This window comes from Lethenteron reissneri, chromosome 25, assembly GCF_015708825.2.
Source record: "Lethenteron reissneri isolate LAM-NWPU_2019-01 chromosome 25, ASM1570882v1, whole genome shotgun sequence".
NCBI classification, from domain to species: Eukaryota; Metazoa; Chordata; class Hyperoartia; order Petromyzontiformes; family Petromyzontidae; genus Lethenteron; species Lethenteron reissneri.
The window spans coordinates 3,810,212-3,833,762 of record NC_083803.1 but is presented as its reverse complement, the minus strand read 5'-3'; the positions used below and the strand labels follow the sequence as shown (position 1 = coordinate 3,833,762).

The 23,551-nt window shown below is 45.3% G+C and overlaps 1 protein-coding gene across 1 annotated transcript in view; it reads left to right on the top strand.

The window, feature by feature from the left end:
• Positions 1 to 3,374: 3,374 nt before the first annotated feature.
• BIRC6 (baculoviral IAP repeat containing 6) overlaps positions 3,375 to 23,551 on the top strand; it is a 149,254-nt gene continuing 129,077 nt past the window's right edge. The window contains 21 exon segments of the mRNA XM_061558929.1: positions 3,375 to 3,612; positions 8,670 to 8,851; positions 9,863 to 10,000; positions 10,240 to 10,433; positions 10,736 to 10,847; positions 11,723 to 11,805; positions 13,494 to 13,716; positions 13,887 to 14,047; positions 14,700 to 14,761; positions 14,922 to 15,514; positions 15,825 to 16,620; positions 16,778 to 16,927; positions 17,964 to 18,192; positions 18,682 to 18,842; positions 19,042 to 19,170; positions 19,352 to 19,489; positions 19,666 to 19,853; positions 20,327 to 20,463; positions 20,763 to 20,930; positions 21,331 to 21,462; positions 22,424 to 22,521. Of these exon segments, the coding sequence (XP_061414913.1) occupies positions 3,438 to 3,612; positions 8,670 to 8,851; positions 9,863 to 10,000; positions 10,240 to 10,433; positions 10,736 to 10,847; positions 11,723 to 11,805; positions 13,494 to 13,716; positions 13,887 to 14,047; positions 14,700 to 14,761; positions 14,922 to 15,514; positions 15,825 to 16,620; positions 16,778 to 16,927; positions 17,964 to 18,192; positions 18,682 to 18,842; positions 19,042 to 19,170; positions 19,352 to 19,489; positions 19,666 to 19,853; positions 20,327 to 20,463; positions 20,763 to 20,930; positions 21,331 to 21,462; positions 22,424 to 22,521 (4,249 nt within the window). The 5' untranslated portion in view covers positions 3,375 to 3,437.

The window sequence follows — 23,551 nt, the reverse complement described above, 5'->3', positions numbered from 1 at the left end:
AACGGACGTCCACAAATCGCTGTTCATTCGTGGATTGTTGTCAGTTTGAGGTCCTGTGGTCCATGGCACATCGGGGCCAATTGTGGACCACATTCATGGACCACATTCGATCACCACAAGTGAGCCGGGTTAAGGCAGAGCTGGAGATCTTCAAGGGAAATGTCGAGGTAACGGATGTTGTTTATTTTTCGCCCCACGAGTACAGAAAAAGGTTGTGCTGACTTACTTTGTTTTGTCGCAACAGATTTTTTTTCGGATTTGCTTTATTCTTGGATATAAATTCAGTACAGTATAAACTTAATCGACCTATACGGCACATATGCGTCATTTGTGCCGCGGATTAGAGGATCCGCATCATGGCCCCCCTTTATGTAAACGCGGATCATTGTATTTCTGCTGTGAAAGCATTTGCCAGCCCACCTGTATCTTATTAAGCGTGCCTGACTGCTGAAGACACACTGAATGTCGAAACCGATCCAGAGTTTGCCTTTCTTGAACCAATGCTGCCAAAATGATGCACTCCCCGAAGGCCGTGTGACTGATGTGTCCATAATACAGGTTTTTTTTTGCGTAAGATCGTGTAAATATATCGTTAAACCCGCCACAGCCAATTAGTAAGGTTTGTCACGTAAACAGAACATGCCAATTCGTTACATTTGTAAATGTTGTGGATTTACTCTCCAACACACCGGTGTGCTGTACTAGTAACGATTTGGCCAGTTCTGTTTACGTGACAAACCTTACTAACTGGCTGTCGGTTGGTGGCGGGTTTAACGACACATACTCTTAGTTCTTTCGGTAAAGTCACGTAGGTAAAAATAATAGCATATTTTTTTAAATTAATTTTAATTTCATTTATTAATTTTAATTTCATTTTTTACCTACGTGACTTTACCAAAAGAACTAAGAGTATGAATCCTTGCAGTCACGAAAGCTTCAAATCTAGAATTAACGACACATTTTTACGTGATAAAACCTCCCCAAAAAAACCTCTTATTATGGACGATAGTGCTCGCGAAAGCCTCCTACGTGTTAAACCGACTGATGCGCGTTCACTTGAACCGCGTCCGGGAGTGTGTGCCGCTTCCGTACACATCGATGGGGCACATCAACCCCGGTGCCCAGCAGCTCGCTGCTGTGATTGCGTGGCGCAGGAGACCCCGGCGCGGCTCGGCTCCGGCTGTGGAGTGCGTCAAGGCGTGCCGGGCGGATTGGTTTGTCCTGCACGTGAAAGGGGGAAGCTGTCAACATTGGCTCTGTGGCTACTTGACGTTAGGCCGACGTACACTCGCATAACACATCGGATATACGTATCCATGATTTAATTGCTTAGTTTTTTCTTCTGTATCTGGTGCCGGTGTGTGAGAGTCACGCGTGAAAAAAAAAGCATTCGCTAAATTAAAAAAAACTGATGCGTTGTTGACACAAAAAACGCGCACGTCACGTGGTGACAAGCTACGTGAAGTGGGGCGCATTATCGATGTACTTTATCGATCGATATTATTTGTCGACGCATTCCGCCTCAAGCTGTTTTACAAGAAAAGCTGTACCCCTTGAACTCGCGGGTTAATGAATAATAAGACAAGTTAATTCAAGAGTCGCGACATTTCCTCCCACCCCTGCCAGCGCCGGTCACCACGCGTCCACAACGCGTGCTCGTCACGCCGCTCCGCACGTGGCGTGCGATGTGACAGGCGCGGCCATCTTACTAAGGGTTGCGAAACTCCTGACAGCGCCGTGACACAGCACGCCTCGGGGCGCCGGTGAATAAATTATGTTAATGAGGAAGATAAGCCAATCAGCGTGAAGGGGCGGTCTAATGTGGGCGCGCGACAGAATTAATAATAAATTATGTTAATGATGAAGATAAGCCAATCAGCGTGAAGAGGCGGTCTAATGTGGGTGCGCGACAGAATAAATGATAAATTATGTTAATGATGAAGATAAGCCAATCAGCGTGAAGGGCGGCCTAATGTGGGCGCGCGACAGAATTAATGATAAATTATGTTAATGTAGAAGATAAGCCAATCAGCGTGAAGGGGCGGTCTAATGTGGGCGCGCGACAGAATTAATGATAAATTATGTTAATGATGAAGATAAGCCAATCAGCGTGAAGGGGCGGTCTAATGTGGGCGCGCGACAGAATTAATGATAAATTATGTTAATGATGAAGATAAGCCAATCAGCGTGAAGGGCGGCCTAATGTGGGCGCGCGACAGAATTAATGATAAATTATGTTAATGATGAAGATAAGCCAATCAGCGTGAAGGGGCGGTCTAATGTGGGCGCGCGACAGAATTAATGATAAATTATGTTAATGATGAAGATAAGCCAATCAGCGTGAAGGGCGGCCTAATGTGGGCGCGCGACAGAATTAATGATAAATTATGTTAATGTAGAAGATAAGCCAATCAGCGTGAAGGGCGGCCTAATGTGGGCGCGCGACAGAATTAATGATAAATTATGTTAATGTAGAAGATAAGCCAATCAGCGTGAAGGGGCGGTCTAATGTGGGCGCGCGACAGAATTAATGATAAATTATGTTAATGATGAAGATAAGCCAATCAGCGTGAAGGGGCGGTCTAATGTGGGCGCGCGACAGAATTAGTGATAAATTATGTTAATGTAGAAGATAAGCCAATCAGCGTGAAGGGGCGGTCTAATGTGGGCGCGCGACAGAATTAGTGATAAATTATGTTAATGATGAAGGCAGCCAATCAGCGCCCACGTTAGTCGGCCGCTCGACGCCGATTGGCTTCCTTATACATTAACATAATTAATTATATCGTGGATTAATTGTAATACATTTGAATTTCGATTTAAAGCTTTCGTGACTGCAGGGATTCATCTGCTTGGTTCTTTCGGTAAAGTCACGTAGAAGGGAAATAATAATAAAATAATGAAAATTAAACATAATAAAATGAAATTCTCACGTTTCGGCCACAACGTCGTGAGAATACCGAAAGAACCAAGAATATAGTCTTGTTTATTTCGGTAAAGTCATGTAGAAGGGAAATAATAATATTAATATAAAAAATAAAAATTCTCACGACGTTTCGACTGCAACACAAGCAATCATCATCAGGTGTGAAATCCACAGCAAGAATTTTTTTCTTGAGAAGTTTTATTGTTTTACATTTATATTATTATTTCCCTTCTACGTGACTTTACCGAAAGAACCAATAATATGAATCCCTGCAGTCACGAAAGCTTTAAATCCACATTTAACCAAGAAGATATAACCCATGTGAATAGAGCCCTGCCCCCCCAACACATCCCTCCCCCACCCAACATGGCCTACAGAAGTCGCTCGCTCGCGCACGTCACCGCCTCTCGGGCAAGTGGGCGTATCCGGCGGAAGTGACGTAACGCGCAGGAGGCGGGGCTAGCGGTGGGGGGTGGGGTCAGACGGTCACGGCCCGTGGTCCGCAGCGAACATGGCCGCGGCGGAGTGGGTGGTGACGAGCGATGGCTGCCTCCGGTGCGAGGAGGGCCTCCACGGCTTGGCCTACCACCCGTCCCTCAACGCCGTGCTCGCCGTCACCCGCAGCGCCACGGTCAAGGTCATCGACGGCACGTCGGGCGCGCTGCTGCAGGTGTCGGGGCTCAACGGTGAGTGCGGCCCAGTGTTGAGGAAGAGGCGATGAGGGAGCGGAGGGGGGGTGGTGGAGTTGGTCTCCCGCCGCTCTTCCGCGTCGGCCGCTCGCTCGCGGGTCTCTGCGCGATGCCGGCCTCTGTCTGTCTCTCGCTTGTCTCTTGCCTTGGTGTCTCTGCCGTGTCTCCGTGTCCCTGCCGTGTCTCCCCTGGCTCTCTCACGCTGCGTGCGTGTCTGTCTGTGGGCTCGCCTTGCCTTCCCTGACACTTTGGGCCCTCTCGACTCGGGTGCTCTCTCCCCTCTTTATCTTCTGCCTGTCACTCGTCTTCTCGTGAGGCTCATCTCACGATCGCTTATCTCTTCACGTCCTCGTCTCTCTGTCTCATCTCTCACGTATTTTCGGTCTCCCTGTTCCATCTCTCGCGCGTATTTTCGTCTCCCTGTATCTTCGTTCTCCTCTCATCTCCTGTCCTATCCCTGTCTCAGCATCGTCTCATGCCGGTATTTTTTATTTCCTCTTTTCAGCTTCCCTCTCACAGACTTATCAGTCTTGTTTATCCCCTCGCTTTTTTCCACTTTCACTGTCTCGTTTCCCGCCTTCTTCTCTCTTGTGTTTAACTCTTCCTCCCCCCTCCATCTACGTCACCTTTCCACTCTCGCATCCCCACTGAAGATTTTCGCTGCTTCCTTCCCCTGCCCTGGTCTTTTCTTCTAGTGTTAGTCGCCTCCACGCCTCTCAATCCCCAGTAATCGTTCCCCCCCTCTTCCAATTCCTCCCTGCCCTCTCTGCTCCATTCCGACATCACTTCTCATCCCCACTTGTATCCGCCGTCTGCCCCGTGCCTGCCCTCCCCTCTCCACCTCTCTGCCGGCCGCGCCGTCCACCGACAACACGACGAGGCTCTTCGCTACCGTCGGTCCACTGCTCCTCGGCCCTAGCCTCAGACGAGAATGAGGAAGACGTGGCTGTGACGAAGCCTCCACCACCACTACCACCACCATCGCAATACCTCTTCCTCCCCATTGAGTTTCAGCGGCCGCGCTCCAGGCCGCAGGGCGTCGTTCACTCCCGAACCAGGGCAGACCCGGCGCCGGCCCCAGACCCGGCCCCAGACCCGGCCTCTGGGCCCAGTTTGAACCGCGTTATTAATTATTGACGGTATCTTTCCGCGTCGCGTTCACGACCTCGCCACTCGCCACCCACGTGTAGATTGAGATATGCCGCTTCGATCTGGACCAAAGAGCCCTCCTGCTGGTGGTGCACGCTGCTTTGTCTCCGCGCTGTCACTTTTTTTAACCTTTGTTGCGTGGTGTGTATTTGGTTGCAACATATTTATGAATTTCTCTCATACGCCGCTTCACGGGCTGGTGACATGATTTCCTGAATTGAAAATCAATGTGGAGTGTTCACGTGCGCATACTGTCCTTTACGACACGGCTTTAACTGCGTGCGTGGTGAGAGGAGGACGCATTTAGACTGCACAATCCCATGTTTATTGGCAAGCCATTGAATATAACATTCCAGAAACACCGGGATGATGGCACTGCTCGAGTTCACATCCCAGCGGGTGGTCGATTCATCCCATCATCTCACTGGTTGATAAAAAAATAAGTACGCCTTTGTCCAAAGTCAATCGTGGGCATTTTGTGTAATTCTTGGATATGCTGTGGTAATATGCAATTTTCGTCATTGGCTCAGAGCTTCCAACAGAGGCAAACACCGTCATGCACGTGTTTTGAGAATAAAAATACTTAATTTTTTCACAACATGAGAATTATTTTAATTTTGTTGATATATCAATGGCAGTTATGAACAAATGCTATACCTTAATGTTTAAAATCCATTCCAAGAATTTACTATTTATAGTTTCAACACAAGATGAATTATATAATGATTGATATAGTTCGATTAAAGTGTCAATTACTGTTGCGGTAAACTCCCCATGAAACTAACTTCCCAGATATCAGATATGGACACACCTCTTCGCTTGCTTCGATTGTCTTCTCTGAAGGTCAACTTCAGTTCCATAACTTATTTCATTGGTTCTAAATTCTACTCGATGTAAGCAAGTGTTATTTATGATCATTAATTGTTATCTATATACTGCTGGATAAAGTCCTTCCCAAGCAGTAGCTATCTCTTGGTCACGCAATGCAACAATCCATCTTGCTCCTGCACAAAAAACTGATTTCATCGCTCCATCCCCGTATTGGACATCCCCTCAAGCATGTGCCCTCCTTTGCCTGCCACTCTTGTCATGAGCCTAGACCACTGGCCATCATCCCTTCTTCTCTTCTAACCACATGTCATGCCCTAGCCTACTTACATTCCTCAAAGTCAACAAGATATCTTGAACCGGCGTTCGCTCTCTGATCCGCGTGTCTCGGCTTAATTCCTAGCAGGTACTACTTTCCATGGTTTTATTTTCAGCTTTGTATTTTTTTTAGCAATTTCCAAGTTTCTGATCCATATAGCAGGTAATATAGAATGCACAATACGTTTCTTTTTATGTAAATTGGTATGTTGATTTCCATTAACTTCGGTTTCCCATGCCAGTGTTGACCACGGAATGTATATTATTGCATGTGCTGCAACGTATGTGTGAAGATTAACTCCCAACTTTTTTTTCTTATGTTATCATTTATTGGCTGAAAACTTTTGTACAGTGATAGGATATCCAATTAAGACTGTTTTTAAGACCGGTTTAACCTAATTTTAGTATAATAAGTGCCTTCTTTGGCAGCATGAGCCATAGGCACATGTACCAAATGCTAAACTTTGTGTGTGCTTTATAGTCTGATTCTACAAGCATGGTTATAATTTAAACCTTTGAGTTCAGAAATATAGGTAGAGGGTCTTATTTTGGCCTCTTTATTATTCTCATCTATTGAATTATAAGTTCATAAACATATTAGAGTATCGTTCGGTTTATGACCTAGGGACTTTACATAACCTTCACTTGACTGTTGTCATGCGTGTGGTTACTATGCTTGGGGTTTGATGTCACGACATACATCTATACTGCATCATTAGGTGCCTAAGATATGGCACCAAAACATGCCTCTAGTTAAGTAATTTTCAGGAACACCAGCTGGAGTGTATGGCCGTTTGGTCCATACCCACGGTGCCCCACTATTGATGAGACAGTGGCCATGCTTGACTCAAGCCAATTCGACACGTTGGTGTCGTGACATCACACATGGCTTGTGATTCCTAGATTACTCGGCCGTTTGCACTGAATGTGGAGCTTGATGCGTTTCATATGAAGGTCATCATGTCTAGGCATAATGGAAAAGTTTGAAAGGCGAGATGATGAGCCATTATTTTTGTTTTGTCATTACAATATGTACCGTGCTCACTGCACACTGTTAAACTTAGCTGTGGTAAAATGTATTTAAATACAGACAAACATTTGTCGGTTGTGCATATCCCTTAATCATTTACTTTCATACCTAGGCAAATGTGTTTGTGGTTATGTGTTGAGTGTAAATTATGTATTAAGGTGTCAAGTGTATGGCAATTGTTAACATCCTAAATTTAGACTATTGTGAAGATTCATGCCATGGAAAATCTACCTATAAATATATGAGGCCAGATTTTCTATGTTATTGTTAATAAAATCTCAGTATTACTATTTCATACATTAAGTATATTTATTCTAGAGTTCTTAGGTCGTTATTGTTGTAAGAGAAGTCAAGATTTATCACGGGATGTTATAACTTTTATTCACATAGTAAACCTATGCATAAGACCAATTCCAGGAAAATTGTAGTGTTGTTTTTTAATATTGCTACTGTTGGTGGCCAAAGGAGCTCTCCCGCGCAGTAGTTGGTACCGGCATATATTAGAGAATAAGAAACTGGTTCTTGGATGCCATAGGCGGCGAGGTGTGAGGAGAAGTTCAACCAGAGTTCAGTAACAGAAGTACTCACTATTGCAATAGCAAGAAGTGGATATCATAAATAATGTATTTTATTTCTGAGAATGGCTTGCACATCTCTAAAGGTATTGTCAAAGTCGAACTGCTTTTAACCAACATGACTATTTTTTTTTGCCTCTGTTTTACACATTTTCTATATATGATGGCTTAGGTAATTTGCAATTTACCATTGTAGATTGTTCTACCTTTGGACTTACAAATATTTGTCTAGTATGCCTAGCCACCGATGATGTAATGTCAAATTAAATAGTTTATCCAATGCAATTGGCATCAAGACTACCTAAATTAAACTGCATCGCAAGATGCCGTACAGAAACAGTGGGAATATTTATTTTATAGATATGCAGTCAGTCGGAGGTAGAGGCAACAAGGAATATGTAAAGTTGAGACTTGAATAGGTTCAGGGAGTCTGGCATTGATGGTTGGTGGAAGGAATCTCTGGAGGCAGCAGAGTAGAATGAGCGACATGCTGAGGAGAAAGGTTGACTGGAGATTTCAAAATGCTCTTTTTGTTTGTTGGAGATGTTGAGTGATCTTAAAAATTATTTTGGATGCTCGTAGAGGAATATGAGTATTGGAGTGATGTCTCACTACCACAACTATTTCACTCGAGTTGTGGTAGTGGTTTTTTTTACTTGGTAAGTAATTGTTCTTAATTAGTGAACTTGTTTTAATACATACGACTGTTATAATTGCGTATAATTCATTTGACAGGGCTACAGAGCATGATGTATACATGTTTCTTGACACATCATTGTCTTAATCATTATGGTATTCAATCTTCATTTATCGTCTGCCTGCATTCGTGATTGTGAATTATTGATCCCATAAATGTATGCTGCTGTTTCTTTTATTACAAAGTGAAACCATCTGTCTTCCACTTTTGCTCCACATCTCCCCGAGCGTCACATTTACACACTGTGATTCATTTCAAGGCGGCATATGTGTTATTTCAGAAAGTTAACAATGCTCACACATGTTTGGTTTTTACTTTTTAAAAGTACATTTGCAGCCACATGACATAATCTCAACAAAGCATTTGTATTTTGTGCGGCTGCTAACAGAATAATATATCTCCGTAAGGAACATGATTAAAATGCCATCATTGTTTTCCTTTCCTTCGTACCTTCCAGCCAAGGCAGGTGGTCAGATCGAGTGCCATTACCTGTCGGGGGTAGATAAGGTGGTTTTCACGGATGGGTTTGCTGTCGGCTGCCGGAAGGATCTTAATGGCATCCTGCTGCTGGACACAGCGTTGCAGGCCGCCGTCACCAAGCCTGACGACCCGGTGCACTTGGAGCTGCCCGTCTCAGAGGCAAGTGTTACCTGCAGACACTCCCCTCCATCGGCTCGCCCGTCTCGCACGTGTACTGCTGCCGCCGAGCCCCTGTCTTCCACTGTCACTTAACTGTCATGATAGACCATCGTTTGGACATTATTGTTTATTGGAATGTATTTGAATTCAATGCATTTTGGACTCCACCCATAACGCACTGCCTCTCTTTTTTTTAAATCCTTTATATTAAGTTCGCTTGCTTGCTTGCGTGCTTGCTTGCTTACGACCGTGCAAATCTTTCGGTCGTTTTTTAACCCACTTCCCGTGATCCAATCGAGCTGACATTTTGCACACAGACTCGTTGTGCGAGACAATTAATGTTCGTGAAATTTTTTTTCCAAAATTTTAGACTGTTTAGGGAAAACAAATTAAATATTTAATTACCAATTGCTTAATACTGGCAGACAATCATCTGACTCATAGGTGGCAGCCATCTCAAGCCAGAGGACGAGAGGACTCTAGCCGCCACGCATATAAAGGATTTATAGTGAAAAACTTTGTTTTTACGGGTTATACTTATATATAACTAGCTTTACTACCCTGCTTTGCCCGAGACTTGGATTCTTGTCTTGGCCTACGCGGAGGGTTGGGGTGGGGGGATGCGTGACGTCAGCAGGCACACTGCGTAACGCTTCCGCATGCGGGTGACATCACAGATGTGACGTCACCGCTCACTTGCTGTGCAAAATATATGCATTATTGCGCCCCCCCCGCCAAATACAAAGTCTATTTTCCATTGTGTACAGTCTGGAAGCTACCCACATGCCAAATTTCAAGTTTGTTGCATGTCGGGAAGTATGCTAAACATTTCGAACAGACACACATTCACAAATTTCCCTTTTGTATATATAGATAAATATGTCCCACTCTATACAGCATCTTGAGATGTGGTTGCAATAATGCTTTATCAATCCATATTGTACTGCAGTATACAAGTGGTGAAAATAATACAAATTTATAGTTTGTGGGTACTATTTTTTAATGTTTCAGGCCCAGCAGCTGCTCTCAGTTTGCCAGAGGAAGATTGATGTTTCTGGCACGGAGGGTTATGACCAGTTCATCTCTCAGCTAAGGGATGGTGTCAGGAGCTCAACACAGGAGCCAGCTCTCAGCCACAAGGTGGCGAAGGTAAGTGAACTGCGTTTAATATTTTGTTCAATTTGGAGATTTATACATGAATATTCCATCTATAATTAGACCGTAAGTACAAATGTACTTTTATTTGAGCAGGTGGGCATTCTTCCAAAAATGTGGGACGTTGGACACGTTGCATCACTGCTATCTCAAGACCGAAGCCATGTGCTTGTGCTGGAGATGGAGAAGGTCCTGCGACCACTAATGAGTTTGGTTTAACCTCCCACTGACAGTGGGCGACGGTGAAGCTGTGCCTGCCGCACCACGTGCTGCGCTCTGCAGCGGCTGGGGTGGTGAACGAGCTCAAGCGTGTCGGCCTCAACTTGGCGGCGCTGCCCGTGGCAGCCGCCCTCATGGACCGCCTCGCCTACCTTCTGCCCAGCGCTCAGGCCGAGCTGGGAGGGGGGCCAGGGCGGCCCGTAGACAGGCAAGTCGCTGGTGCAGGCTGAGCCCCCACACGTACTGCGTCACATTTAAGTGGTTGAGCCTTTTTAACGCTCCGGTTGCTTTTTCTGATATCGGGTTTCATTTATTTTAGTGTAGTGCTTCTAATGGAAAAAAATACATTATCTGCCTTTGGCTGCATTACAAGAAAGGCTGATTTGAATGATTGACGTATTATCTAATAGTTATTGTCTTTTGGATTCTCTGTAATGTCCGTTTGTCTAGCTTGGTGATGGGGGTTTAATTGCGGATCGCTTAATAAAATGTAGTTTTTGGTTGTGTTAGGTCCCTGATGTACAGCGAGGCGAACCGGCGGGAGACGTTCACGTCGTGGCCTCACGCCCACTACAGATGGGCACAGCCCGACCCCATGGCTCAAGCCGGCTTCTACCACCAGGTTGTACGAACGCTCTCGCTACCTTGGCGCGCCCGCACCCAAAGCATGGTCCACAAAAACCTGTTTGCTTTATTATTATGCTTGTTCTAGCCAGAGTGTTGGGCAACTGCCACCTTTGCATTTGTCATTCGGGAATAAATCTTTGCATTTTCCCCACGTGTTACATTTTTATCGCACTTGTAAGCCGTGTGAATGTACGCTTTATTTGTTTACCAGTTTTAGGTTTTGTTCTCAATTGCCTAAATTTTTGACCTTGTCTTTGACACTTTTTCATCATAAACATGTCGATATATAACGGTGTAAATAGACGGGCGCAAATTATGTGGCACTGTACATCTCATTGGCACTGAAACCAGATCGCACCAGATGCACTGCTTCAAACAGGTAAACAGGTTGCCAAGTGAGCAGCCCAAGCCTTGCATGAGGAAATCCCCTGTGAAGGCGAACCCACATTTATGAATTCAAATATTTTATGATTACTGTACTTGACATCTTCGTTGAACGGCTAAAGGAATGTGTACAAGCATGGTTTGTGATGAGGCTTAAGGAACACGTTTGTTTGGGCGTAATGGTTATCCACCCCTTACGTGTCACATTTTACCAATGTATAGGCGTGTCCTCACGAAAATGCCATTTGCTCATGGCAGCTCTCATGGTCTGATATTAGCTAGAAGCTTTTAGTTTCCATGTCGATGAAAAGTTAACCATCCATGTAAAAAGACAATTGCTCAAGGCATAGGGGCTTAAGATTACTTTATTTATATATGAAATGCTCTCGGATTTAATGGGTGTGACAATTACATTTGTGCTTAAAGTCTACTGCTCACGAATGCTCCCACTCATAATGTTAAAATATGCTCGTTTTGCCCATACAGCCGACCTCCAATGGAGATGACAGAGCCATGTGCTTCACATGCAGTGTGTGCCTCGTCTCTTGGGAGCCCACAGATGAGCCCTGGTGAGCACAGGGTTCACATGTTGTGCCCTGCTTTGTGTGGCAGCACTGCCTCTCCTACTATACAGTCCCTCCAGAAAAACGCGGAGTTTTTTGGTGATTGTTGCGGGCAAAAATCGTTGATTATGCGGCACGTTTTCTTAAAAAATGCGATGGAATATGCGGGATATTTATGCAATTTTATGCGATTAAATTGCGGGAACTTGCAAAAATTGCGGGAACTTGCAAAAACTGCGGTTTGATGAAAAAGAGAAAAAAAAGTGATTCCCCCAACACCCTATTCACTAGGCTACTACTTTAATGTAAAGAGTCATTTCTTATTACTTGCTATGATAAGCAAGCATACTACATCACAGAAAGTGCTGGGAATATTTAAGTTCTCATCTTGTTTTATTTCAGACCTTAACAAACAGATGGCTCAAACTTACAAAACATTGAGTCGAACTAGTTCTGTAGCTTTACAAAATGAATATGCTACAACTTCTGTAAAAATGAATAAATAAAATCTTAAAAAATAAAATGTGTGCTTCCTGTTTTACAGAGGTAGCTATACAAAACAGACATCTTCTGTTAAAATAAGTGTTTTCAGTGCACAGTAACGTAAGCAATACAGTAACAGTACAGTCTTACAGTAATGTAAATTTACATACTACTAACAAAAAAGTGCAATCTTACAACTGTAAAGTTGCATAAACTCCTGAATAAAACTAACTACGTAGCCTCTAACACTTCATAACGTTCCCATGGCAACAGGGGAAATGGCTGCGCTTGTGTGAAGTAAACGCAACATTTTTCAACTTTCTGCTAAGATATGTGACTTTTTGCAACGAAAATGCGGGGATTATGAAATCATGCAAGCCCGCATATTTTGCGCGCGGAAATCTGCAATTTATGCGGCGAAAGTGCGGCGTATTTGAAAAAACGCCCCCCCCGCATAAATATGCGGACTTTGGCTGATTTTGCGTGGAATCTTGCGATCGCATAATCGCGTTTTTCTGGATGGACTGACTATAGACGTACACATGTTACTCAATGTGTCGTGGTAAATATGGCATCCTTGTGTATATTATTGATACTATAGAAGTCAAATTCCAATGTTTGCTGGTTGTTTGTGTGCGTGAATATATGCTCCAACGCACAGATATATGCACAATACATACACCGGCGCAAATGAAAATGATTTTACTGCATTATATACTTTTAAAATAGACTTCATGTCAATAAAATGTTTTGGTGCTACAGTGCTTGTTATTATCTTAACAGGTTGTTGTACTGCTTATACTGATTTTCCTACAACCAATTCAACTGCACTGCACTTGATATCAAAATTTGGAATCTGAGCAGGTGATGGGCCTGGTTACTGGTTGCATGGGTAACCACTGTGCACAGTTGTCATGGGCGGCTTGGAACCTGTACTGCATGGTAATCAGCAGAGGGCACTGCATCAGAAATAATTGTATTATGGTGATTCAATCCCCCCCGCCTTCACCAATCCACACTTCCAAGCAGGCTGAAATATAGGCGAATAGCCACCACGACATCCCACACGGCATGGGAGGGGGGTGCGGGCTTCGTTCAGAGGTACCGCTGCATGAGGCAGTCTAGTTAAACCCAGCGTGGTTACTCTGGTTACGTTTGTCAGCTCTTTGCCCCCCTGTCTTTGCATCTCTGCTGTGTGCATTGGGCTTCAGGTCTGAGCATGAGCGACACTCGCCGAACTGCCCGTACGTCAAGGGCGAGCATACGCAGAACGTGCCGATTGCAGTGACGCTGGCAACAGCGCCATCTCAGGTGCCCCAGGGAGATGGTTCGGAACGCGTGGCCTGGCTGGGTGTTGGCAGCTGCCCCGCCACGCTCGCCACCAGCACCCGTCATGGCCGCGTCTGCATTTGGGACGTCCACAAGCAGATGAAGGTACGGGGGGTGGTCTTATGTCTACTCAGGACCGGTTCCACTGAGCTGCATCACTGCTAGTGATAGTATGCCTTAAGAAAGTTGTTCAGTGTGTGACACCCGAGACATTCTGTTCGTGTGGCCTTGAATGCGACATTTTTCTTGTTCATGTAACGAATCGTGGCTCGCAGGTGCAAGCACGGTTCTGCATGAACCCCCGCGACCCCATGATTATGCGGAGATTGGCGCGCACGGAGCGCATTTCCGCCGACGAGGATTCCACAAAGCCCTGCCTCACGTGGACCGACGACACCTCGAGCAGCTCGGATGTGCCTCGCCTTGAGAGCGACAGGTGACCCTGCCGGCAGCCTTCCCTTGCCATATAGCTCCGATTTTTGCAATCGCATGAACCTTGACAATTGCAATGGTCCAGCCTGGTGTGAAGTGTGGTCAAATAAACTTCAGGAGGGTTTTAAAGTATGCATGTCAGCAAGCACAAAAAGGAACGCACAACCAACAAGTATCTACCTAGGCTGTGTTGTTCCAGGCTGTCTGGAATGCGCTTGAGGCTTTCATACCTTTAAATACATAGTCCAACCCATCATTTTATATTATGTCAATGTAGTGATGTCACTTGCGTGATGTGCTCGTGTTTGATCCTGATTTTTAAGTTTAGCGTTAACTCCTGTTGGACAGTCTGGGGGGGACACTGGATAGTTATGTATAAACAAGAAAGTGGTGGTTGCTTCACATAATTATTGAACAGTGATTGTACTAAACATTTGCAATTAGAAATTCATTTCTAGAACAATTCTTTGCTTGAACATATTTTCACTGTTGAAATAATGTATGCACATGATATGCAAATTGTATCTTAATTTTATCATTCATCATAATTGAAACTTAAAACTATTATGTTTATTAACCGATTTAGTGAAATAGGTGACAGTTTGCAGCTCTAAAAAATAAAATCTGTTCTTTCATGTTCAATCTTTTGTCTACAGTGATGACCAGCTTGAAGATTCTGACTCCGAACCTCTTCCTTCACTTGCTGAATTAATAATGGGTGAGCAAGCATTTGTGCACTGGAATTTATTGTTTAAGAATAAATGAACAATTAGCTTTATCTGTTAAATGTCCTTTTTCTAAAACGAGCAGTTCACAAAATTTGCATTCAAGTAAACAGTCAAACGCTTGTTTTCCACGTGCCCTGGCTGTCCGGACAGGTGCGTCGAGTGTCAAGGAGGATTCCGCAGCAGTCACGTCCCTCGAGGTCACGGCGCTGACCCTGCTGCAGCAGCCCGAGACGCAGCAGTGGGAAATGGTCGCCAGTGTCATCGACGGGGCGGTGAAGGACTTGGAGGAGCTGCAAGAGAACATGTCCCCGGTGCTGTGTGGTGGCGGGGGGAAGCAAGCCAGCTCCAAGGGCGGCGGGAACAAGGAACAGATGAGCCTCCTCTCGGTTCCCTGCTTGCTGGCCGGCGTGCTCGTTATCTCTAAAGCAGCTCCAGTGGGCTCCAGCGAGTGCAGTCAGCTGCAGAATGCCGAGCCCTCTCAGACCGAACGGGTAATGGCTATGGAGGTGGAGTCTTCGCTGAACCTGAGCCAAGGCTCCTCTCAGACGGGGCCACGCATGGTGCCCATGCTGCTTACGTACGCCATCAAGGGCTCAGAGGAGAAGGAAGGGAAGAGCTTCTCACAGCTGGATGCCCTGGTGAGTGGGAAGAGCCTGCCAGAGGAGGACATTGGGGTGGGTGGTACCTTCCCAGTACCGCAAATCCTGGAGCTGGAGCTCGATCAGCACCAGTTCTTCCTGCAGGTAGGTTGTGCATTCGGGAAACGCTGCTCAGATTGAGTCGGCTTACGGCTCTTGTATTTTTTGTTACTCTCCCCGGTCGTTGACAAATCCCCTTGTTCTAAAGTCGGCATGCCCAGGATAAGAGAATCATAAACATAGATCAATAAATATACCAACAGGTTCGGCATGCCCAGGATAAGAGAATCATAAACATAGAGCAATAAATATACCAACAGGAAAACAAAGCGCAAGTAAAACTATTGCAACAAGGCACAATGAGATGGCGTTCCATGCTGAGAGTATTTTTTTTTTCTTTTTTTGCTTATTGCAGGAGCCCATCGGCGTGAGCTACGTGCAGCAGCTGGCGCAGGCCACCCAGGGCCTAACAAATGTGGACCGGAAGTCGTCCGCGACTGTGGTTCCAAGGCCTGGGGCACTGGTGCAGTGCCTCCCTCTTCCCCGCTTTTCTGAGGAGGAACGGATGTCCGTGCATTCCATCACGCCGTGCTCGGACGGGATGCACATCCTCGTCATTCTAGAGCCCCGTGCCTCGGATGCCACCACGGCAAGTGGCGTGGAGGCCATGAACAGGCTCAACTCTGCACTGTGTGAGGCCGAGGGGCAGGGCATGAACAGTAGCTCGCTTAAGCCGCCGCTCAACCGGCACGAAAGCGACGCCGAGGACGCTGAGACCAGGGCTACGAGCGGTGGCTACTGCCTGCTGTACAAGCTCAACTTCAACACCCGCACCGTGACCCTGCACGAGGAGCCTGTCAGAATACACCGCATCGCCGACCCCAGCAACGCCATCACATCGCTCATCCTCCTCTCTCCCGACGCCTTCAATGGGCGAGACGAAGACCTGGAGGAGCAGTCCGAGAAGGTGCATTTGGGCCAGACTCAGCCTTCCAAGCCCGGCGTGCCAGATGAAAAAAGGATGCTTGGTGCTCACCTAGGCCACTTTGTGGTGACGACGCGAGAAGGTTATGTGAAGATCATGGAGCTGTCTACGTTTGAGACGGTGGCTTCAGTTGTCCCACCGAAAAAGGACAACAATGGCACAGTCGACCCTTTTGTGTCTGTGGTGTACTGCTCAGGCTCCGACAGACTGTGTTCCTGCACACGAGGTACATGCTTTGCTGCCTGTTGTTTCGTCACTGCAACACACGTGCTCACGTCTTTATGGTGCTGTGTTCTTCATGGTGAATTGTACACACATGGTGCTGCGATTGAGTTTCCAATGCTTGGTTGTGTGCTGTGGCTGACTCTTGTAAAATTTCATAGGTGGCGAGATCCACTTTCTGCAGGTGGGGGAGCCGAACGAGGAAGTGGATTCGGTGACCATGTTTCAGGAGAGCTCATGCACGAAGGCCGAGGAGAAGGTCCAGGAAGCAAGCAAGCACTCTGCAAGCCCTGCCAGCCCTGCCATGGCCGGTCAGTACCGTCATATTTCAAAGCAGCGGTACGTGCAGGTACCAGCATTACAGCCTGCATGCAGGAAAGTGCAGATACATACTAGCAATATTTGTATTATTATTTCTATGATTGTTTACCCAGGAAAACCACACTAAGTCTCGTGGTTATTTCAGGGCCCATGTCATGTTTTTTGCAGTTGGGGGCAATGATTAGTATGTAGATTCCAATATTGAACGATTCATAAGCAGTATATTGCCAATAATGACGTCCTTAATTGTGATACAGTGCTCTATCAAATTAGTTAAATTTGTGAAAATAAAACATGCCATGTTCATCATTATGACTGCCTTGTAAAAAAAAATTAGGGGGGGAACATTTTGAGCAACAGCCTTCAGAGTAATCATGTCCCCATATCGTTCAAAAGCCCATACTTTTTTCTGTTATAAAGCAATGTTAATGATTGTTTACGTGACTATCGATTTTATTTTTATAATCAACGTCTATAGATGTAAATATGGCAAACTGCATGTGTTGATAAGGCACAGCAAGTATTGGAGTAATTTCAAATGGACAGGGTCGAGTGAGGACTTCTGTTAACCAAAAAGAGCCAATGAGCATTGACCAAGGTGTAAAAGCAAAAGAGTGACTGGAACATGTCAACATTCTAGTTACAACAAGGTGTGGACAGACCTGGGTATTGCATCTCTTGCAGATACACTGGAAGGTGGAACCTAATAAGTATTTACTTCACTCATGCGATATAAACTATTTTAGTTTCCTGAAGTACAAACAACTCTGGCCATAGGATAGATGTATTAATTATTAGGGTTTAATTAATATATTTTGTCCCCCTATAAAGATGTCAAACAAGACCGTTTCCTACTTGCATAAAAGCTTTAGTCTTGTGTTATTTTTCTCTCTCACTCACCGATCGTGTACAACGAGCAGGAGTAATTACATAGTAACAAAAACGCTACTATATCGTGGCCAATGCTGGGTCACGGCATGAGCATTTACGATTTGCCTTGCCACGTGCCTGGTGTGGTGTGTGCAGGGGTGGAGCTCCTGGCGGCGCAGCCTGTGCTCACTACGTCCGCCCTGACGGCGCTGGTGGAGCTCACGCAGTTCGAGACTCTGACGCCGCGCTTCTCGGCCACGGTGCCTCCCTGCTGGGCCGAGCTGCAGCAGGAGCAGCAGCAGAGACGCCACCCGCAGCATCTGCACGGGCAGCAGCACGGGGATGCAGCACAGCATACGCGCACCTGGAAGTTGCAGCCGGACAAGTGAGCCCTGAGATGCCACCTTGGCAATTGATTTCTACTTGCTTCATTGTTATTTTATTTGTTTTTCATTTGTTAGTTTTGGTGGGACAGGTTACTCTTGCAAATAAAACTATCCAGCTCTTTTTGAGTTCTCACCTGGTTAAACAAATGAAGTTTAACTTCAATTATCGGCTTGTTCTCTATGCCCTTGTGAACAGAACTTAGGAAATGCATCATTCTGTATTTGGTCGTGGGCATTAGTTTGTTGCTTTGCCAAGTGCAGGGCATTAAATTCACTGTGCTCTTTAATAATGCAATCTGCATTGCCACCTTTGCTCTTACAACCCTTATCTTTGTGTGAGCCGGTGATTTGTTAATTCTATTTTCATCCTTTATAACCCGCGAGGAGGCTATTGAGACCAAAGTGACTGTTCTTCATGTATGAGTTACGATTTTATATTCTTCATATATTTCAGTGGTTGACTTTTGTTTGTCCAATTCTTTTTTCAGTAAAAGCTGGGATGAGCAGATATTTGAGATTGTGCTGCCCAAAGTGTGCATGGTTGGTCACGTGGACCTGAAGTTCATACTGAACACAGACGTGGCCAGCATTCCTCAGATCCAAGTTACACTGCTGCGGAATCGCTCTCCTGGCCTCGGCAAGATCAATGGTAAAACCCACATGGGCAGCACACCCACACCTGCCAAAGCCATGTCACTTAAACACTAATGAGCCTTGTTTATCCTTGGCGAATTACTAAATTGTCAGCATAATGTTTAAAATTCTAAGCCACATGATGATGTTTTGTCGTCATGTGGCCAGGTACTTGTAAATTGTCATTCGTGTTGCTTGTGGTGTTTGTATCTCAGATTGTGCCGTTGACTCGAAAGTCGCATTTCCTTTGACTACCCCATGGTGCATGAACTCAGCGGGCCAGGGCTCTTCACTGTTAGATGGAAGGGAGGGTTGCGAGGCCATGGATATCGATGAGGGCACAGGTGAGAGGTCACTTACAATTGCCTGTTTTTCACACAATTTGAAATCGAATTGTAACCCATTTTTTGCGACGAACCAGAATCAAGATAACCAGGTATGTTTTACATGCACATCCGTAGTGTTAACTATAATTCTGCCCTGGTCACCTTCCCCGTCCCCCTCAATGTTTCTGGTTGCACACAGAATCCGGCACAAAGTTGTGCCCCTTCCTGGATGACCACAAAGAGGACATCCTGTGTGGGCCTGAGTGGCTGGGCAATGGCTTGGACTTGTCCGGCCATGCCGGCGTGCTCACCCTTACCAGCCCCGCACTCATCAAGGGTATGTTCACCACACTTCTGGAGACCTATCACGATTTAAATGCCTTGTTTTGCACAGTATTATAACCTACATTCATTGTTTTTTGTATTTTAAATATTTTGGGGTGGAGTAACACCTTTCATGTATTTATATCCAGCTGATAGTGTTGCCTTCTATTTATTCTGCTGTTGTAACAGGCATGGCCGGGGGAAAGTACAGATCGTTTCTCATTCACATCAAGGCGGTCAATGGTGATCGGGCAAATGAGGATGGGAGTTACGCAGGGAACAATGGTCGCTCGATTTACCGAGCCCCAACACTCAAACCGACCACCAACCAGGGCCACTCTTTGGCCACGTTCCTCCTCAAAGCTACAGCCACCAAAGTAAGCCCTCGCTTTTAAGTAGCCACTTTGTGATGCTCACCTTGAGATGCAATGTTCATACAATCCATGTTTTTTTTAGGTTAAGCCGTCATTTTATGCCAAAATTCTTCTCTACTCTTTACCGCCAAACAAGATTGTCACTTTTACAAAAATATTATTTGGACATTGGTCACCGGTGGTGTGAGACTTTTCCTGATATTTTACGTTCACTTAAACTGCGTTGAGCTTCTTCAAGTAGTGTACTCAAAAATGGAGTGGACTGCGTCAGCTTACTCTGTTTATTGACAATAATTTTGGAATTAAATGACTGTGTGGCCTAACCCAAAAACTAAATATGGATCATCCTGTTTGCTATTAAAAAAATCGATATTTTAAGTTGCATGATCACATGTTGATCGCTTTGTAAGGAGCATTTCTTATGGTTTGTGAGATGGTTATTGTATTTTTAATCAACATTGTCAATGGTTTGCTAGGATAAAGGAGCCACACCCAAGTTTGGAGAGAATGGCAACTCATCCAAGAAGTCTAAGAAGTTGCAGGGCTGTGATGTGCTGCAGGAGGTGTCCATCACCATACGCAAATTTAAAAAGACTTCCATTCCAAAAGAAAGGTGAGATATATTTTCATGAAACATACAGTCCTAAACACATGGATAAATCCTTAGGTTATATTATAGACTTTGGCATAGGTGATTTTGTTTTGCAAAATAGTGAGCAAATGGACGTTTTGTTGATGGTTTTAATTCCAAAGTTGATGTTTGCAAAAATGTCTCATTAAAACAAGCCCAGAAAATCTCTTTTAGAACCCATTTTTTGAAATAAAAAGTGCTGCAGTAGCATGTGGTGTGGATGTGGTGTTACATAGGTGTTAAATGTCGTCTGTGCTGTCGATATTTGTTTTACACCGCAGGGTTCAGCGGCTGGCGATGCTGGAGCTGGCGGACTTCCCCGAGCGGCTGCTGCTCCTGCTGTGCCTCCGGACGGACGAGGGGCCACCCCCCACGGAGCAGGCCCGGAGCCTGGCCCTCGACGTGTTGTGCTGGCTGGCAGGCGTGCATGCTCATGCGCAGCAGTGCAGGTACACTCGCAGCGCTACTCTTAGCGCACAGCCCATGAAAAATAGAGCCAAGTGTTGAATTATGCCTCTGACAAAATCTCCTGGAAGGATGCCTGATCGTGCTTTCATAGCTGACCGACATGCATAAAGCAAAAGTTAAAGGCTGCTGCGGGTCTTCGTTGCCAACAGAGGAAAGTGTATACAAATATTTGTTTTTCTACTATGCTCAAACCAGCATGGTGTTATATGCTCCAATAACACCCACCACCTTTCCAGCAGTGGATTAACAAATTGGCTGTCCTTGTATGTAGAAAATTGGCCAGGCATCTGCACGTAGCGGCAGTTGGAGGTCAAGCTTTGAACGGGTTTTTGCGGAGGCGGGTAGTTTAATCCAATTATGTCCCATGCCCTGCCCGCCCAGCTCCAAGGATGGTGTGGACAGCCTGTCGATTAAAACGCAGTGCCATCTGGTGGATCTGGTGCGGTGCTGCTTCCTGGAGGCTGGTCGCAGTATCGCTCACAAGTGCGCCAAGTTTCTCACGCTCTGCATCAGGTAACGCTGTACAATTTTTTTCACGCAGCAGTCGTATGTTTACGTGGTGTAAGAAATGTGATTATTTTGAGTGTGAATTAACTTCCTTAACGTAGTAAACATTACACTAAACCCTATCTATCCACGAGGGTTACGTTCTTGCAAATGTTTGTGAATGCTGAATTCGCGAATGCATAAACCTTGTTCCAATGTAAAAAATGGGGTTACGTTCCTGGTACGAGTGAACATGAGGGGAGTGGTTAATGTTTACTAACAATGACTACAATAAATAACAAATTACAAAGAACAACGTGTTTTTTCATTACCTTTGATGATGATTTGATGACGATGGAGGTAGTGGTGATGGTGAGGCATTCAGGAGGATGACTCCTCGGGAGATACAGGTGTTTCATAACAATGCCGCACAGCTGTTATCATTTTTGCACTCTGGGGGAGCACGAGTCGCAACATTTTCCCCGATTGCATTCGTATTCGTTTTAATGGACCTCAGTCGACTTGTTTATACCAAAATGTATAATCGAGTCGACTTGTAAGTACGTATAAAGTAAACATGCACAATCACGAGCTCCGCGAGATTACGGCGAGACTGAGGACTAAGCGGGCAGCCGAGGTGGCGTGCCGAATCTTCGCCGACAGTTTGAAATGTAAAATTCTGCGCACACCTCCACGGTGTTAGAGGTCTGGCACTAGGTACACTTGCAAATATTGGAGTTTGGCGAGTCGCAAATAGGGAATTGGTATACATTTAGTAACTCGCGATACTCGTGAAACCAGAACTCGTGCATAGCGATGGTTTTTACTATATTTACTATTCCTTAGCATATATATTTTGTGAGCTGGATTATTGCATTGCAGGATCCTGAGAGGTCGGTGTCGGCTTGGGAGAAGCTTTCATCCTGCAGTCGATTGAGTGGCCAATGATGAGTTGTTTTTAAATATATATTTATGAACTTTCCAACAGTAATGGAAGGACGGAAGCAATCAGAAAAGAGTTCAGCCGAGCTCTGCTCCTGGCCCTGCTGGACAATCTCCCGTACATTCCTGCGGCTGCCACTGCAGGTGAGCCTGCCTTGTAATCCCCGAAGGTTTATCTGAAGTGACTGAGTTTGGCTAAATTGCATGCATTGATCTGTGACCGAATTAAATCCAGCAGCGTAGGTGTGCATTTTGACAACGGGTGACACCAGCAAAAATTCTATTTTTTATCTTATTATTTGGGCTTTTCTGAGATTAATCCATCTTCAAATTACTTGCACCAAGTTAACTTCGAAATGTGGCTGGCAAACGTTTTTGGCCACTTGGGTTATCCAGCTTGCATTGCATGCCAACTATTAAGTGTTAAATAGGCACATGCCATCAGCTTGCTCTAAAAATGTAAGCTTTGTTACTAGCGTACATTTATTTTGTTTTGGCTTTAGGAGCGCACACAGTCATCACAAGTTGGATGACATGTATAGAAATATGCACATGACTCTCAGATCAATATGAAACACCCACCACTTTGGACAGCAGATGAATAGTTTGAGCTAGTATGCTGTAGGAGTCCACAGCCCATTAAGTCATCATACTTTTAGAGCTATCACATTTGTAATGATTCCTTTCAACAATCAAAATATTCGCGACAGTTTGTGGAGGAAATGTATTCTATCACTGCCACGCTGCTAAAATGGAAGGTAGGGAGGGAGGAAAATGTGTTGGTGCTGCCTAATGAGGGGAGGAGAGGTGAGGCAACTGTCCAGAACTTTCAGGAGGGTCCTGCCAAATTTGAACAGTGGGGTTGATCTTGAAGTAATTTGTGAGCCATTTTGGCAAATTTAGACGGATGTTCTTTAGCACACCTTGGTGTAGCTCCCATGAAAATACCAGCGAAGGGTGTAGGTGCTGCCAGGGCATACAAAAATACATTCCACATAAATGGTGATTTTTTTTTTGTCCAGATGTCTGTGTGTGTTTATGGGGAGTGGTATGGGTAGCAGTTTGCGTGAAACGCTACAAACCCAGCTACCCGAGTTCGATTCCTGCTCGCAGCCAACACCAGTGACGATTATCTGAACCTCTTCTGGGCCTCCCTTTTGATCGACTCGGCTTC